This window comes from Solanum verrucosum, unplaced genomic scaffold, assembly GCF_900185275.1.
Source record: "Solanum verrucosum unplaced genomic scaffold, falcon-dt-bn FXZP01000041.1, whole genome shotgun sequence".
Lineage (NCBI taxonomy): Eukaryota > Viridiplantae > Streptophyta > Magnoliopsida > Solanales > Solanaceae > Solanum > Solanum verrucosum.
This window is the reverse complement of record NW_026020250.1, coordinates 922,524-941,413: the sequence shown is the minus strand read 5'-3', so window position 1 is coordinate 941,413 and position 18,890 is coordinate 922,524. Positions and strand designations below refer to the sequence as shown.

General features: G+C 35.4%; 2 protein-coding genes across 3 annotated transcripts in view; both read left to right on the top strand.

Moving 5' to 3' along the window:
- LOC125833069 (uncharacterized) overlaps positions 1 to 18,890 on the top strand; it is a 1,066,246-nt gene that overhangs the window by 147,585 nt on the left and 899,771 nt on the right. The gene's annotated exons all lie outside the window — the stretch shown is intronic.
- On the top strand, positions 2,040 to 4,832 carry LOC125833082 (uncharacterized). The gene is made up of 5 exons (XM_049512234.1): positions 2,040 to 2,413; positions 2,492 to 2,763; positions 2,816 to 3,559; positions 3,882 to 4,394; positions 4,507 to 4,832. The coding sequence occupies exons 1-5, from the start codon at positions 2,040 to 2,042 to the stop codon at positions 4,830 to 4,832; spliced, it is 2,229 nt and encodes a 742-aa protein (XP_049368191.1).

The following is an 18,890-nucleotide window of genomic DNA, read 5'->3' as shown; positions in this document are numbered from 1 at the left end:
CTTTATTTTTTCTTTACGAGACCTAATAAATAGCATATAAAAATATTATAGATTAATTCAAGATTCGTTGCAAAAATTAAAGAAAAGAGTGATAAAGGACACAGTTAATTGTCTTGATTTAGTATAATAATTAATCTCAGAAATTTTAAGCTCTAAGCAAGAGAGTGCATAATTTATTCTCTTAACCAATGCTTTTGTGATTCAACAAAATTCTCTAGCCCATTTTATTGGTATCAAACTATTCTTTTTGCCATGTTAGATAGAAACTTAAATTGTTGAAGTCTTAATTATAAATGTTGTTTCAAATTCCTTATGTTAGTGCTCTTTTTAGTAAAGGTTGGAGCATTGCCCATCTATTTATTAAAAAAAATCTATCCAAAAAACAAGCCCAACAAACGTGACCCAAAAAGAAACAAGAAAGTAACAGAAAATAGAGTAATGAAAAAGGCAGGATGAATTGAGAAGCTTCAGTCCTCATATTCACGTCTTCCTCTCCGATTTCGGTGAGGCATTTTTAGCAGCGACAATGATGTAAGGTTGAGGAGCTTGAGGGACATCCACCGGAACACTTAATCTCTCACAAGTGCCATGGATTCATCCTCTTTAAAGAATTCTTCAGCTCCAAAATGAACATCAGTCACCGTTGAAGTGTAAGGCTCCAACCTGAGCTTAATCACCTGATCAATTTCCTATGATGAATATTAACTCATGTCCTTGCCTGGTGCAGATTGAGCTCCAAAGAGACTAATACCACTATCTCAATCCATGGATAAGGGACGAACATCCATCATCGAAGGGATTAGGCATAAGTGGCAATGTATTAGGCATTCCTATGAGCCAAAGGAACTTGTGAGTAGCCATCAATTAAATATTAGTGCTTTTCATTTTGTTTTATTTATTATCTCTTTTTATGTTCAGGTTTGAGAAGAAAAAGAGAGTGAGAAATTAGTGCAAGCCTTGTTCAGAAAACTAAAAACAAGAGTTGATAGCTAAGATCAATATCGGTGAGGGTATGCATATAGAGTCTTCATATATCGAGGAAAACTTTCAATTATCACTATCATCATCGGGTTTGTCTTGAGCTATTCTTTTATATGTAAATAAATTTTACAGATAAGTTGATAAGTCTTAATGCTCCCAGATGTTTTGATGATCTCCTCACAAATGCAGGAACCTGGTCCTCTGCAGAGTACGCTCGTCAAGGTCTATGTGCTATACAACTGGAAAACTGTTGCGTCAGAAGTTGGTGAGGTCGTTAGTGTACGACACCAATCAGAATGGACGAGGTTGTTTGTCCAGCGGTTAATAATTCTTTATGACTGATATATTCAACATTACAAACAACAAATCACTCATTCATTCAAAGAGAGAATATTCAAGCTTCAACAAAATAGCAAGGGACCTCATAGACTGACAAATTTCTTCCTGAACCTGTTGTTATTTTGATTGCTTGTATTTGTGTTTACATTGTAGGATTCGTTTCACTTGTGTTAGAAATGTTTCAAAACTTGGGTGAATCACTGTAAGAACTTAGTTGAGAGCAACTTTGTGTCCTATGATAAAAGTCTATATTAATCAATGCGGGTTAGTATAGTGGGCAATGCAGACATTGCTTTGGCTCGTTGAATAATAGTTGTATTACTCATAATAGAGATTATGAGGTTAATCTCTTGCATGTTTTAAACCGTGTTTTACTTTTGCTTGAGAAGATTAGTAAAAACAGTTTGAAAATCCTGTGAGACAGGTCGTGATTTTACTCCCTTGTGCAAAGAGGTTTCCACGTAAAGTTGTGTGTGTTATCTTTACTCTTAGTATCTTTTGTTGTTTATCTTAACTGTGTTAAGGACCTGGTCGTATCATAACTAATGGACGCATACATTCCAACAAGTGGTATCAGAGCTTGAATTTTCTATTTGGGTAATACCAAGAAAAGAAAAGATCCTGAAGGGATGACTGCTCCACCGAGCCTGGTCGAAGGTCCGTCCACCACTAGACCACCTCGCTTCAATGGGCAATTTTATGGATGGTAGAAGACACGCATGTATGACTACATCAATGCTGAAGATACCGAGCTGTGGGATGTGATCCTTGATGGGCCATATATTCCCACCAAAGATGTAGTGGATGGAGAACTCACCAAGGTGATTCCCAAAACCAGAAGGGAATACAATGAAGCTGACAGGAAAAAGATAGAAAAGAACTATAAAGCAAAAAAGTTGCTAGTATGTGGGATTGGTCCAGATGAGTACAACAAAATCTCTACGTGTGAGACGACTAAAGAAATATGGGACTGTCTCAAAACAACTCATGAAGGAATGACACAAGTAAATGAGTCTAAGGTAGATATTCTAACCACTCAATATGAGAATTTCAGTATGAAGAAAGGTGAAACCATCAACGAGATGCGTAGAAGGTTCACTTCCATTACCAACGAACTAAGATGTCTTGGTGAGCCTATTCACCCAAGCAAACAAGTTTGAAAAATTCTCAGGGTGCTTCCCAAGTCATGGAAGAGCAAAGTGAATTCTATCACTGAAGCAAGAAATTTGAAGGTACTCACTATGGATGATTTGATTGGAAACCTTCAAACCTACGAGCTGAACAGGCAACAGGGGTCAACCGTGAAGGAAGGAAAGAAGGAGAAATCAGTGGCTTTGAGGACGTCTCTGAATGATGGGTCAGAAGAGGAAGATGAGATGACATACCTCACTAGAAGGTTCAAGAAGATAATCAAGAATCATGGAGGGTTCCAAAAGAAATGGGGTCTATCAGCAGAGCAACAAATGCAAATGATCTTTGCCACAAATGTGGGAAGCCTGGTCATTTCATGAGGGACTGTCAAAGCCAGAAGCAGAAACTCAGGACTTCAAACTTCATAGAAGGTACCAAGTCCCAGACCATGCTAGAAGAAAGGCTCACGCTGATCAAGTAGTGAAGAAATCCTTTGCAGTCTATGGAAATGGTTCCAGTGAATCCGAGGAAGAAGAAGATAATCATGAAAATGTCTCAATGATGGCCGTCAAAGATGACGAAACTGTGTTCAACTCCATTGTCTCACTGATGGAAAAATCAAACGATGAAGAGAATCAATATGAGGTAACCCTTTTTTATCTCAAAAGTGATCTAGATACTTTATCCATTAAAAGATTAAGAAAACTTGTTACAGTGCTAATTGACTCAGTAGATGAATTAACCACTGAGAATATGATAATAAGTGAAAAACTGAGTCTGTGTGAGGATGAAAGCGCAACCCCTAACTCTCAAATGTCTGCAATGAGTGTTAGGATAAATATTATAGAAACTAAGAATATGCTGCCTAATGAGGAACATGGTACCTCTGAGGGTGGAAAAAGAAAACTCAGTAGCTTTGAGGTCGAATTAGAAGAAAAGTTAAAGGCACCTGAGTTTAAATCAGTTGTTTCAGTTGAAAAGAATTCTCAACTAATGAAGGACCTTAGTAAGATCAAAGAAGAGCTGAACCATTCCTTGAAATGGATTGATTTGTCTAAGATCCTTTCAAACTTAGCTAATCAGAAGTTCAACAACCAAAATGGCTTAGGTTTTAGATAGATAGAGCCTCCCTACAATCCTCACAGTAAATATGTCTTTGTCTCTGACAATCTTCTGTGTACCCATTGTGGAAGAAATGGTTATCTGAAGAAAAATTGTGAGTCTCTAAAAAGATTAAAAGAGAATCAGGAGAACTTTCTCAAGTCGAGAAAAGGAAATGTAGAAACAAAAAAGGCACCTGGTCCCAACTACCATTTTAGCATGAATACTTTTCCCCCATGGACAGGAAGGTTTCTTATTAAACCTTTTGATAGTTTTTGGGAACTCCATCTCAAGTGGGTTCCTAAGTCTAATAAGTGATTCTTGTGCAGAAGAGAGGAAGCAGTCAGTTCTGGTACATGGACAGTGGATGCTCAAGGCATATGACTGGAGACACTCAAAACTTCTCTCTTTGGAAGCACACCAGGGCAGTGGTATGTCGTTTGGTGATGAGAAAAAGGGTTTCATTCTCGGAATTGGGAAAATAGGAAGATCAACAGAACATTCCATAGACAATGTTCATTATGTGAATGGTTTGAAATACAATCTGTTAAGTGTATCTCAAATCTGCGATAAGGGAAATGAAGTTAAATTCTTGTCTGACAGGTGCCTAGTTACTAACTATGTAACTAACAAAGTTGTTATGTCTGCCAAAAGAGTAAAAAATATGGATGTTGCAGATCTTGACTTAATAGAAGGGGAAAATCTCACATGTCTTAGCACTCAGACTGACAATGCAAATCTATGGCATAGACTATTGGGACATGTGAGCTCATCCTTGTTGAACAAGCATGTTGCAGGGGACCTGGTCCGCGGACTGCTTAAGCTGAAGTTTTCTGACAACAGTCTGTGAAGCCTGTGTAAAAGGGACACAAACAAGATCATATTTCAATCCCAAGAAAGGTGTAAGCACAACCAGACCACTAGAACTTATCTACATAGATCTATGTGGACCAGTCAGAATTCAAAGCAGAGGAGGCAAGAAGTACATTCTGGTAATTGTTGATGATTTCTCAAGGTTCACCTGGAACATGTTTTTGTGGACCAAAGACGAGACAACTGGATTACTGGTCACTTTTGCCAAAGCTATTCAACTGAAGATCAACTGCAAGATTGCAAGCATTATATCAGACCACTGTACAGAGTTTGAAAATACTCAAATTGAAGGCTTTTGTGCTGAAAATGGAATTCATCACAACTTCTCTGCACCAAGAACGCCTAAAAAAATGGGGTTGTGGAGAGGAAGAACAGGACCTTGGTGGATTTTGCTAGAACCATGTTGATTGACTCAGGACTTGCAGTGAACTTTTGGGCAGAAACAGTCAACACAACTTGCTATGTTACAAACATGAGTTGCTGAATAACAAGAAACCGTCAATTGCTCATCTGAAGCCCTTTGGTTGCAAATGCTTCGTATTGATCAATGGAAATGATGATTTTGGCAAGTTTGATGCTAGGAGTGATGAAAGGGTGTTTATTGGGTATTCTTCTACCAGCAAGCCATATAGAGTTTTCAATAAAAGAATTATGTGTGTTTGAAGAAAGTATGCATGTGATATTTGATGAATCTGATGATAAGAACAAAGATGAACATAATAAATACATTGAATTGGAGGAACTGATGAATGGTCAACAAGACAAGGTAATCCAAACTCTTGGAAGTGAACAGATTTCAAAGGATGGAAATGGTGCAGAATTCACAGAGGAACCTGGTCCCTCCGGTGCAACTCAAGAGGGGGAATATTAGAACAAAGAGCCTGAAGAAGATGAATCTATTGCTGATCTTGAAGAGGAGATAACTAGAAACTCCGGATGGAAACATCAATCTTCTCATCCTCTTGATAATCTTGTTTCTCCACTTGACTTTGGAATACAAACTAAATTCAAAACAAGAAATCTAGTTGCATATTCAGCCTTCATATCCACCATTGAACCCAAGAACATCAAGGAAGCTTTAAAGGAAGCTGATTGGGTAACATCAATGCCGAAATAACTTCATCAGTTTGAGGGAAGCAAGGTATGACACCTGGTCCCCAGACCTCTCAATAGAACCATTAGCAGGACTAGATGGGTTTTCAGAAACAAACTTGATGAGCATGGAATCATCACCAGAAAAAAGTCAAGACTAGTGGTACAAGGATATAATCAAGAGGAAGGGATTGACTATGATGAGACCTTTGCTCCTGTAGCCAAAATGGAAGGCATCATAATTTTAATAGCCATTGCTGCCTACATGGAGTTCAAACTGTTTCAAATGGACGTTAAAAGTGCCTTCCTGAATGGGTATCTGAAGGAGGAGGTGTATGTTAACCAACCTCCAAGTTTTGAAGATGTTGATCTACTAAACCATGTGCTGAATCTAGACAAAGCCCTGTATGGTCTAAAGCAAGCTCCCAGAGCTTGGTATGAGCGTCTGTCAAAATTCCTTCTAGCAAACGGTCAAGAGAGGTAAACTTGATAATACTCTATTCTTAAAGTCCAGAAGTAAGGAGTTGTTAATTGTGCAGGTATATGTAGATGATATTATATTTGGAGCTACTTCATATTCACTATGCAAAGAGTTTGAAGACCTGATGAGTAGTGAATTTGAAATGAGCATGATGGGGGAGCTTACATTCTTCTTGGGGCTGCAAATCAAACAGTCCCTTCAGGGTACATCACTATGCCAAGAGAAGTACAGAAAAGATTGCTCAATAAATTCAACATGCTTGAGGCAAAAGTTCTTGACACCCCCATGAGCATAAGTGTCAAACTTGATATGGATGAAGAAGGGATTGATGTGAATCAGACCATGTACATGGGAATCATTGGGTCACTTGTCTATCTTACTACAAGCAGGCCATACATAGTTTTCAGCGTAAGGATGTGTGCCAGGTTCCAAGAAGAACCAAAGGAATCACACTTGAAGGCAGCCAAGAGAATATTGAGATACTTGAAGGGAACACAGGACCTAGTCCTCTTCTACCCCTCTGGTGACTCATTTGATCTAATTAGTTATGCTGATGCTGACTATGCAGGTTTTCTTGTTGATCGAAAAAGCACTTCAGACATGTCACATTTTTTAGGATCATCACTGATTTCGTGGGGCACCAAGAAGCAAAATTCAGTGGCTTTATCTACTGCAGAAGCAGAATATGTGGTTGCTTCATCATGCTGTGCTCAACTTTTGTGGATCAAGCAGCAGCTCGAAGACTTTGGTGTTCTCACAGACATTATTCCTCTAATATGCAACAATACTAGTACAATGAACATGGCCAAAAATCCTGTGCAGCATAAGAGGACCAAACATATAGATGTGAGACACCACTTTCTCAAGGACAATGTTGAGAAGATCAAGTGGCTGATATTTTCACCAAGGTATTGAGCAAGCAAAATTTTGTCAAGAATAGACTGAATCTGGGGATGCACAAGATCACCTGATTCCATAACAAGCTTACATGAAACCTCTCTGTTGACTATGCTAGAGAGGGCAGGTATCTATACATGTTGTATTGCTTATCGTTCGTGAATTCACATTTGGGACCTTACTGCAGGTACACACTTATGGCATGTCAGTTGTAGGGAAGATCTAACCATACAAACAAGGTTATCTATAGAGAGGGACTTGGTCCTCCAAATGTTAGTATCACTTTATGCTACACAATTTTCTGTCAACGGTCACTACCACGTGTCTTTCCCCCATTGATTGTGTCAGTTTCATACGTCTTTTCACTTTAAAACCAAGAGTCACTAATGTTCAGGGACCCGATACCCCGTTAAATACAACCTCTTGAGTGAATCCAAACATCCTAAATTCTTTCTATTCTCCTTTTGAATTCTCTCTTCGTTCTTCAAATCCTCTATCCTCTCTAAAAATGACTAACTCTTCTTCTTCTTCGAAACTCCCTCTCTCCCAAGAAATTGAAACTCCAGTTCATTCAATTTATCAATTCCTCCCCCAGAAGAATCCCCGTTTACACCAGTATGTGGGGTTGATGAGACTGCTGACTCCGTCACACTCCATCTGAAGTGATGGCGTCTCCTGCACTCAACTCTAGGGAAATCTTGCCTTGTTCTCCAACTTTAGTTCTATCCGGTGAGAAATCCTAAAATTCTGGGGCCCAGTCAGTTGTGAAGCCCAGTCTTGAGACAACAACTGAAGATTTAGAAGTTGTGTCTAGGGCTGTGTCATCTACCATGTTTGAGCAGTTGTTTGAAGAAGATCTGCCTAAGGGAAAGGGTACATAGTCCAATATCTTAACAGCAGTGGAGGAATTGGTGGTAGTTCAAATCTTGGCCTCTCTTATAGGAGACATTCAACCAACTCTGTTGGATCAAGAGTTAAGATCACCGGAGCAGGTTCCTCATAGTACTCAACCTGTGTTTGACCAAAATCCAAAATCATTTTATGTTGACACTGAGGAAGAAGAGGAAGAAGAAACTCAGTTGGTTTGGCGGAGAAAAGGGGTTCGAGGGCTAATGCTGTGAATCTGACAGTTTCTGATCTTGAAACAATTGTTGTTGTAGCTGAGACTAAAATTGATGATGAGCCCACTGAGTCTGAAAGGAAAAGAAAGAGAAAAGGAAAAGGAAAAATGGTAGATTATCAGAACAAAGGAGGAAGAAAAAGGAGATATATGACCAGAGGTGAGACTCAGAAATTAATGGGAGATTCCTTAGCGGCAAATGAAGTACAAACAGAAAGAAATCGGAGACAAAGAAGGGAAGGCCATGTGCCTAATGAGGAACCTACCTCAACACCTCTCCATGTAGGGTTAAGTGAGACGGAGTTTGACGATATTGTCAAAGTTGTGGCAAGACGGAAGGAGGAGGCAAAAGTTGAATGTGTCAAAGCTAAATGGGGTCCTAAGTCAGTAAAGAGATCACCGGTGAAGATGGATAAAGTGAATAAAAGGGCTCTTGTGAAACTAAAACCCGTAAAGGGACCAGGTCCTTCTGTTCAGAAGCCAGTAGAGGAAAATGTGTTGACCAGGGAAGAGCACATTGTATAAATGGAGAAACAAAAGGTGCTGCATGGGAGAGTATTCGATCCAGAAATTCTCACAGAATTTAATATGTCTACTCTTTTTGATTCTGTAACTCTGCAAAGCTGGGAACACTTGTTTGAAGCTCCAGTACCTTACTTGCAAGAATCAGAGGTGCGTGAATCTATTACACATGGAGCTTCTAAGTGATGGAGGGATTACGACAACAGTTAGAGGGGCCAAAATCTCTCTGAATGAAGAAATCTTGGGCATTATTTTGAGTATACCTGTTGAAGGGATCTGGTCCATTGAAGGCTACAAACCCTCTGGTGAGTTTGCCCAACAGGCTACCAAGAGTGGGGAAATCAAACGCGCAGGGCTGCCTAAGAAATTCCTCAAAGGAGAGTATCAGTTGATATTTGAGTTCATCAACAAGGTCTTGGTACCAAGGACTGAGAAGAGAACTGTAGCATCTAGTGATTTGTTTCTCATGGAAAAATTGGATGAACTTGAGGCCATCAATTTTCCTGCAATCATGCTCGAACACATTCACAGGGTGATGACTTGGAAGACTGCCAAACACATCATACCTTATGGATATCTGTTGAACGATGTGTTCAAACACTTTGAAGTACCTCTTGGAAGAGGAGTACCCGGTACTGTCAAGCAGATGTTCTCCGTTGCAACCCTCTTGGAATGTGAATGTGTTGAGAGTAAGGCGAAGGGTAGGTCCCATGTGTCCGATCTTCTTGAGCATCAAGCATCTCTACGGCGGGAGTTGACTGATCTTACAATAACCCTAAATGCCAAGGAGGGTGAGATTGCACAGCTTAAAGCTCAGATATAACAGGCTATTTCCAAGGGACCTGGTACCAGTTCAGTGGATAAGGAGGAAGTAGAAAGGTTGAGAGCTGAGAACGCGCAACTGCTGAAGAAAAATGCCTCACTCATAGAGGAGGTCCAAGCTCTTAACAAGAAAACCATTCAAGCTCATGTCGATTCTAATGAGCGCATGACTTTGCTGTTGAAGTCCCTCACTCCCCTTCCCCCTCCATCCTAAATGTGTCATGTGTCCCTGTCCTCCAGTCTATCTATCTTACTCTAGTGGCAAAGTGTACTGGTTTGGCTGACTTTTGTGCTCAACTAAGTGACCTAATAATATTGTCTCTTTTGCCTTGTCTCATATGCTTTTATCTTCTCTATTTTCTACTTACTTGTGCTTGTACTGTGTGACCCATGGCCTTGAATTCCTAACGTTTGGCATGCAGCCTGCATATGTTTACTGCTACTCCTTTTTAATGATGTCAAAAAGGGGAATTAATTGTAAACTGTTGTGAAATTAGAGTTTGGTGGAAGAGGGGAACTGAATCAGGGGGAATACTATTGATAGGGGGAACTAATGCATTCTGTCATGTGAGGCACAACGAAGTTGTTTGTCATCATCAAAAAAAGGGAAAATGATAAGTCGTAATGCTCCCAGATATTTTGATTATCTCCTCACAAATGCAGGGACCCGGTCCTCTACAGAGTATGCTCGTCAAGGTCTATGTGCTATACAGCTGGAAAGCTGTTGCGTCAGAAGTTGGTGAGGTCGTCAGTGTACCACACCAATCAGAATAGCCGAGGTTGTATGTCCAGTGGTTAATAATTCTTTATGACTGATATATTCAACATCACAAACAACAAAACACTCATTCATTCAAAGAGAGAATATTCAAGCATCAACAAAATAGCAAGGGACCTCATAGACTGACGAATTGTTTCCTAAACCTGCTGTTATTTCGATTGCTTGTATTTGTGCTTACATTGTAGGATTCTTTTTACTTGTGTTAGAAACTTTCAAAACTTGGGTGAATCACTATAAGAACTTAGTTGAGAGAAACTTTGTGTCTTACGATAAAAGTCTATATTAATCAGTGTGGGTTAGTATAGTGGGCAATGCAGGCATTGCTTTGGCTCGTTGAGTAATAGTTGTATTAATCAGAATAGAGATTAGGAGGTTAATCTCTTGTTTGTTGTAAACTGTATTTTACTTTTGCTTGAGAAGATTAGTAAAAACAGTTTGAAAATTCTGTGAGACAGGTCGTGGTTTTACTCCCTTGAGCTAGGAGGTTTTCACGTAAAGTTGTCTGTGCTATCTTTACTTTCAGTATCTTCTGTTGTTTATCTTAACTGTGTTAAGGACGTGGTCCTATCGTAGCTAGTGGACGCATACATTCCAACACAAGTACATTTGCTACTCAAAAGCACTTTAATTTTGTAGTATTTATAAGAAAGTTGATTAAACTTTTTACCCTTCCTCAAAACACTCTACTATAGACAAACTTTTTATTTACTTTTTTTCCTTAAATTTTTACTATCTTTATGGTATTGACTCTTAAAATATATGGGAAGAATGATAACTCCCAAAATATTTGGAAAATGGAAATATAAACTAACAAGTAAAAATTTAAGGACCCCTAAGATAATGGTAAGAGAAAAATATATGGTACGATATATATACTCAATATATAAGAAGAATTATTAAGGAGAATGAATGTCAATAAAAAGACTCCCACAAGATGTAATAATCTGTAATACATTTAAACTCCTTCGCCACTTCAACAACAAACCATATAATAACATGGTACTTGATGATATGCATGTTCTAACAAAGTAGTATTTGCTTCACACCTAGTATTGGTTTAGATTTTGGTTTTAGATCAAAATGAATGAAATTTTGTGCTGATTGATAATTAAATTATTTGTAATACTTAATCAAAGTTATACATTCAATTTTTTAGAATTATTTAATATATAAATTATTCAAGTTAGCTAATATTTCTTCACACTAAGCTAAATCTAATTTTGAGTGTAGCTAGTATTCTCGAAGTATATATATACGAAAAATGTATTAAAGCTGAGTCTCATGAAATGCTAATATTATTCACCTTATTTGAAACTTTTTAAGTTGGAGTTGGAGTCCTACTGGGAATTGTGTTTGGAATAGCATGTACGTCTACGGTCTAATGTTGATTGAACTTCTTACCCTTCATTGAAATATTTTACAATTGACAAAATTGTCATTTACTATTTTACTAAAATAATTATCCTAATTATTATGCTAATATTTAGTACATGGAAAGTAACTAAAGTTATAGTTATTAAATTTACTTATTTGTAATACGTAAGAAATCCTAATATTTATTACTTTAAAATTGACTCAAATTTTATTTCTTAAATATTTCTAATTTTAACTTTATTAAATGTCCTAACATCAAGACTTTAAAATAAATATTCTTACCCTATATAAATCTTATTTAATGTATGGTAAACAAATTTAAAATATTAAAGAAAGACGTTCACATTTTTTAAACTAGCTTTTCCACCTTCATCTGAAATGCATATCATCTGGATAGATATAATATTTATTTAATGTCGATTTCTATTTTCAATTAATTTTGTTAATTGATGTAAGACATACGTGCAAAGCATGTACACTAAACTAGTTCTAATAAGAAAAAACTATATTAAGAAAGAACTATACATAAGGATTTAAGACTCTTATCCATATAATGATTTGAGACCTAACAATGATAATTGTTAGTAAATCCAAGAAAGTTATAAAAATCTAATTAAAGGTAACATATTTTTACAGTAGAATAATATATTGAAGGAAAACTAGAAGATATAACTTGAATGGAAAAAATGCATTTCCTAAATTTGGAGTCAAAATGAATAGTAAGAGTTGTAAATCTCTAGCAAAAGTACAACATCATTCCTCACGAGCCACTAGGGAGATGTAAGCTAAAAATGATGTAAATGAAACATGAATCTACTAAACTACCGAATCAAGTGGAGAGTCTAGGACTAATTAATAATACAAATATTGAAAAAAAGAAATAATAATATAATAGATGACAAAAGTAACGAGCTCTAGAAACCATAAGAATTAAGAAATATATGACTCTATGGATGAAGAAACAAAGAGTTACATAGAGCAAAGTGAACAAGTGATAGAGATATACAATAGTATACTAACATAACATATCAACAATTATACATGAAACATATATCGAAAAACTAGATCTGAAAAATATACAACAATGGAAAGATCTGAAAACCAAAAACTAAAGGTGACCAGAAGCAAATCTGGAAAACAATTTGGTAAGATAGAACTTGAAACTTGAAGAAGAAATCGTATGTACTTCAACAGAGAAAAAATAATAATTCCCGCCAAATTTGTTGCTTCTTGGTCGTTGGAATCTTGTTGTTTGTCGTTGGGTGGCAAGTCGATGGTGGCCTATAGGTAGAACAAAGGGGAATTGAAAATGATGGCACTCAATGACGAGAGAGCACGATCTTTTCTTTGAATTCACAAAGGGAGTGGAATTGAGATGCAAAAATGGGAATGTGTTGTTGCTCTATATATACATATAGGGAAAACAACTTATTACATATTTTCTCAATATAAGGAAGGTTTACGTGTTGATGCTTGATACAACACTTTATTTATTACAACTTGCTTACCAGATTTTGTACCTCAAGCATCAATACGTTAACCTTCCTTACATTGAGAAAATATGTAATAAGTTATTTTCCCTCTCTGCATATATAGAGCAACAACACATTCCATTTTGCATCTTAATTCCACTCCCTTAGTGAATTCAAAGAAAAGATCTTTCTCCCTCGTCACCGATCTTCTAGGGTTTCTCTGTTACACACGCCACCACACTTCTCCAACGAATTTGCGATCATTTTCAATTCCCCTTTTTTCTACCCATAGGACACCATCGGCTTGCCGCCCAACGACAAACAACAAGATTCCAGCGACAAAGAAGCAACAAATTTGGTTGAATTTTTTTTTTCTCCGTTGAAGTGCATACAATCTCCTCTTCAAATTCTAGGTTCTATCTGACCAAATTATTTTCCAAATTTGCTTCAGGTTACCTTTAGTTTTTGGTTTCCAGATCATTCCAATTTTGTATATTTTTTGGATTTAGGTTTTCGATACATGATTCATGTATAATTGCTAATTTGTTATGTTAGTATACTATTGTGTATCTCTATCTCTTGTTCACTTTGCTCTATGTGACTCTCTGCTTTTTCATTCATAGAGTCATATATTACATAATTCTTGTTGTTTCTAAAGCTGGTTACTTTTGTTATCTATTATATTATTATTTTCTCTTCTTAAATTTTTGCTATCGTTAATTTGTCCTAAGACTCTCTGCTTGATTCAATAGTTTAGTAGATTCATGTTTCATTACATCTTTTTTAGTTTACATCTCCCTAGTGGCTCTTGAGAATGATGCTAGACTACGATCATATCTTTGGTTGAGGCCGGGGGCGAGGGGAAGTATGGGTAAGGGGGTTACAGGTTCTCCTAAGTTGAGAGTAGGGTCATGGAACATGATGTGGATCCTATAAGCTAATGTTCAAAGCACTAAGAAGCATGACCTGATCAGACAGGTGACCCCTTATAGCCTATGGTGAGACATAGTTCTAGAACTTATGGATTTTTACTTAAGGTATCAGTCCTAAATTGACGGGTCAGCCTATTACGATCAAAAGTATACCCAAGACGTGACATAGTGTATTAGACCTCGAAAGGCCCTACACAAGATACTTGACATACATAAGGCATAATTAACTACAACAAAAGAGAGAATATGTAAAATTGTCTTATATCATAAAAGAAAGTTTAGAACATAAAAGTGGAATCATAGTTATGTCTTGACACTAAACCAACACAAGAGTGGTTGAGACGTAAACCATACACCACATACAACGTTTCAAAGAAAAGCAACAAAATCAATAAGCTAGCGTTTAGCCATAGTATTTAGGAAACATATTTCACTTTTAAAAAAAAATATAATTTATACCCATAAGTTTTAAAAACTATCAAAACTAACCATAACTTTGTATTACAAGTCAATTGGATCTTCGTTACAACAAATAACAAGTAGTGTCCATGACACTAGAGCAATGTGGTAGTTTGGAGTGAGTGCAACAAACATCATTCCATATATCGTGCAGTAGATAAAGCATATGACTTTGTTACCCTGAGTCGATTGTTAATCATTTTCATCAACAACCATATCATCACTTTAAACTGAATATTTCATCACTACTTTGGTGTTCACGTAAAAAACTATGTAATACAACGCAACAACTACTATAGAGGATGTTTTTGTAAAAGATAAAGGTTTGGTATAAAACTTCAATTTTTAAAAGATCCCGAATATTGAGATTTGGCCCAAATACTAGAAAAAACTAGTATTTGGGAATTTGAGACATTTGCCAAAAATATTTGGCAAATAATGACAAATTATATGGACAAACACTATTTGCCAAATTTCCCCCCAAATATTACTTGGGAAATCTATGGTCAAACGGGTCCTAAGAGTCTTCATGACCTTGCCCTCAAGTATGAGGACTCACCAATCCAATAGTAAACTACCAATCCAAGCTAGCCACGATGGAAGGAGAAACATCGGACCCCATATTATAAAACAATATAGGCACAAGTATGCATTAGTAAATGGAATGCACTATATATGGGGAAATGCATTAAAAGACTTAAATATGACCGTGTGAAGATTTAAACATTACATGCATGACCAAGCTAAAACATGAGTAAAAACCATTAAAGAATCGTAAGTCATAAACAAGATCAATGTATCCTTAAATAAAATAAAAGCTTTCATAAAACCTTTGAAGGTAACATAGTTCGTTTTTGTGAGATATTTATCGTTAACAACAGTGGCGAATTTACAACCAAAAAATAGGGCACCCGCACCCGTGGTCTCTTCGTAAAATTAGATATTTTATATGTAAATTTTTTAAGATTTTGTATAATATTATATTCTTGCACCCGTACTACAAGAAGTCTAAATGGTCCACATGGTTAAATGTTGAGCTTTTGACCTTGAGGATTAAGGATCAATTCTCACTTCAATACATTTTACTTGGTGCACCCATGTTCGAAAAATTCTAGATTCGCCTCTGGTTAACGAAGACTAAGACCATGCGAGCTATACATGGAATCCCGTGTAACCCTCACATCGTGAAGGGGATCCTACTTGCCAAGGTAGTCTCTATAATATTCATTCATATGCTATTTTTGGATCTACTAGCTATGATTAATGATTAATGAACTCATCGATTTGCTAACTGATCTTTTAAATTGACAGACTAGTAGGCTAAGTCAAACCAATAGCCTACATTGGAAAAAAAACAATGCTCATTTACAAGTGCATTCCACCACTCAGAAAACATCCCCACCCACCTTCCACTCTCATTCTCTGATCAAACTGAAATTCCATAAATAACCTGAAAAGGCACTACGGTTTATGAACTCAGTTTGATATCTATGTCCCTAACCATTGAAATATTAATATCATGTCAAAAAACGTGTTTACTTCATAAATACAAGACAAATAAATAACAACATATAACTAAATTTCAAAAAAATAAATTTACATTTTTCTTACAATCTTTTGAAACTACCACAACCAACATCAACCTACCTAGTATAATCTCATTCGTGACTCTACAAAGAATATTGTGTATGCAGACATTATCTGCCACCACTTTGGAACTCAAATGTAGAAACCCGAAAGACACGAGAAATAATATCTACTGGAACATAGCTCACATTTGATAGCAATAATTTCATATTCAACTCATTAAAAATCAAATTCATTTACACAAAGATTTTCATAACAAGAAATAAAATGGAAAAAGCAAATTAAAATATTAGCAAATTGTCACACCCCTTTTTGAACCAATGGATAGGGTTTTTCCAATTTAAGTGACGGTATTGATTTAGGATTTTTTTTTATTTTTTCAGAGCCGCCACTTGGAATTGAGTTATGGTGTTCCAAGTCACATTTTCTTTAATCCCTAATCAAAAGGAAATGACTCTTTATTTTGATCTGCGAACTAGAAATTTGGGTAAGGAATTTTGTTGACTGAGGGGAAGGTATTAAACATCCCTCGAGGCACGGCCGCTTTTATTGACTTATACTTATCTTAATTATTTTTGGATAAATTGTGTCTAAGGCCATGGTTCGCTTGTATTTTTTTTATTGTTGAATTTTATTGATCTTAAATCGGATGCATAACTGCATTCTCGATCTTGACATTTAGAGACATAACTGTCTTCCCCTCTCAAGTGCATCACCTAATATTCTCAGTTTACAAATTTTAGTTTAAATTTAATAATTTTGACTATTAAAATAATTTGTCTAAGGTGCGTAACTGCATCCTTGGATTTTTTTAAGTGTTTCAAAAGAAGATGTGTAGCCACATTCTTTATTGAAACCAAATTTTATTTTTTAAAAGAGAGAGAAAAAAAAAAACTATGCACGTATGGCGTTAAATGAATTCTAATATTTTTCTATTTTGTTCAATAGGTTAGCAGTATTTAATTATCCAAAAATAATAAAATATTGAACATTTTAAGTCTTTTTTTTTTTTTTACAGTTTAAGTCTATTTCACTTATCTTCCTATTGATTCTTTCCTATCAGACAAAATGCCAACCAATGATTGTTGATATGCATAACACTTTAATGACATAAAAAGAACATGAATAAAATATGACAAAAACTACCTTTCCTTGGAACTCAACCTTAATAACAATAAATTACCTATTTTTAATATGACCCAATTTTATTAATTCTTTCAATCACACTTTTAATTATTCATATCGATTTACCAAAGACTTTATATGCAATGATGAAGAATAATATAAGTAATGAACTTCAAAGGAGCTTCGTGATTAGTAGTCATCTAGTATATAAGTTTTATTCTAAATTTAACGATATAAAAAGTTCAAACATATTTCAACATTATAATCAAAGTTAAACACATCTAAAGTTCGAGCAATTTCATAATATTGGAATCAAGTTTTATATAATTGTAAAATAAAACTATACTATGAACATTTATTACGTAAGAAACATCCTTATTCTTATGGAGTTAGACATATACAATAAACACTAATACCCTGTTTAGATTATTTTTTTTATGAACAAATTCACTATTAAAACAAAACCAAAAAATCATACATAAAAAAATATAGCATACCATTGTGCCCAGCGAAATAACATAAGTCAAACTACAATTAATACAAGTTGACGTCAATTATACCACTTACTAATAACCATTATTATACCATAAAATGATCCATAATAATCCACATAAACAAACTAATAGGCATACGTACAGGAGAACAGTTAACACAAAAATTTGAAATGTATTTATCAAATCCTCAACTATTATATAAAAATAGAATATAGCATCCACACGCCCAATAAAAATAAATAAATATCATACCTTTTTAGCATACAATGAATAATTATCATATTATACAAGTTTTATTCTAAACTTAAGGATATAACAGGTTCACATATATTTAAATATTATAACATTAAAAAATATTAACAGATTAAACACATACGAAATTTGAACAACTTTAATATATTGAAATCAATTCTTGCACAATCATGGTATAAAACTAATACAAAAATAAAATAACAATAAGTGTTACCTCTGGTAAAAATTATTTCACGAAAAAAAAAAGGACTATAATTAAGAAGCACGAGCTCGAAACCGCGAAAATAGACTTCCAGATCTCAATCACAATGTGCAAAAGTACGACGTATATATTGTTTGCCAAGATTAGTGCATATGTCGATGTGTTCTTTTTTTCTGGCGTATGTGTGTTCTATATATAGGATAGATTTTTTCCAGGTGGGTCCTCTTTTTGCTGTTGTAGTGTGCATGCAAATAGGAGTGGGGTAGTGGGTTGTGTCGTGTGGGGGTGTGGAGTGTTGATGAAGACGTGAGGGAATGGGAGTGTGGGGTGGATTTGTTAGATTATTATTATTAAATAATTAATATATAACAAAAAAAAATACTCAACTATTGTTTAAACTAACAAAATTAAGTAACTAATAATAAATGATAATTAAGAAATATTAGCTTATTTATTAAAACAAATTAAAACAAAAATATCATTTCTTTTGTTATTTTCAAATCTTTTAAAATCAACTTACTAAAATAAGACAAAAATCAAAATATCTAACTTAACATGAACGAAATATTTAAGGAATATAAACAAGTGTAAAGTCTTATGTTCGGTCAAAAATTACGTGTCTACACAAATCTCTATTTGGGCATTGATATGGAAACCTACTATTTGGGGAAAGAGAAACACATCAATGATTTGGGCAAAGAGAAACCCTTTTAAGATTTAGGCAAACACCAATAATTATTTCTTTGCCCAAATCTTAAAAAGGTATCAACAACTTCTACTTTCATGGCGTCAAGCATAGTCATGAATTCTTAAAAATACAAGGAAAACAAGAAAAAAAGGAGAAATGTCGTTG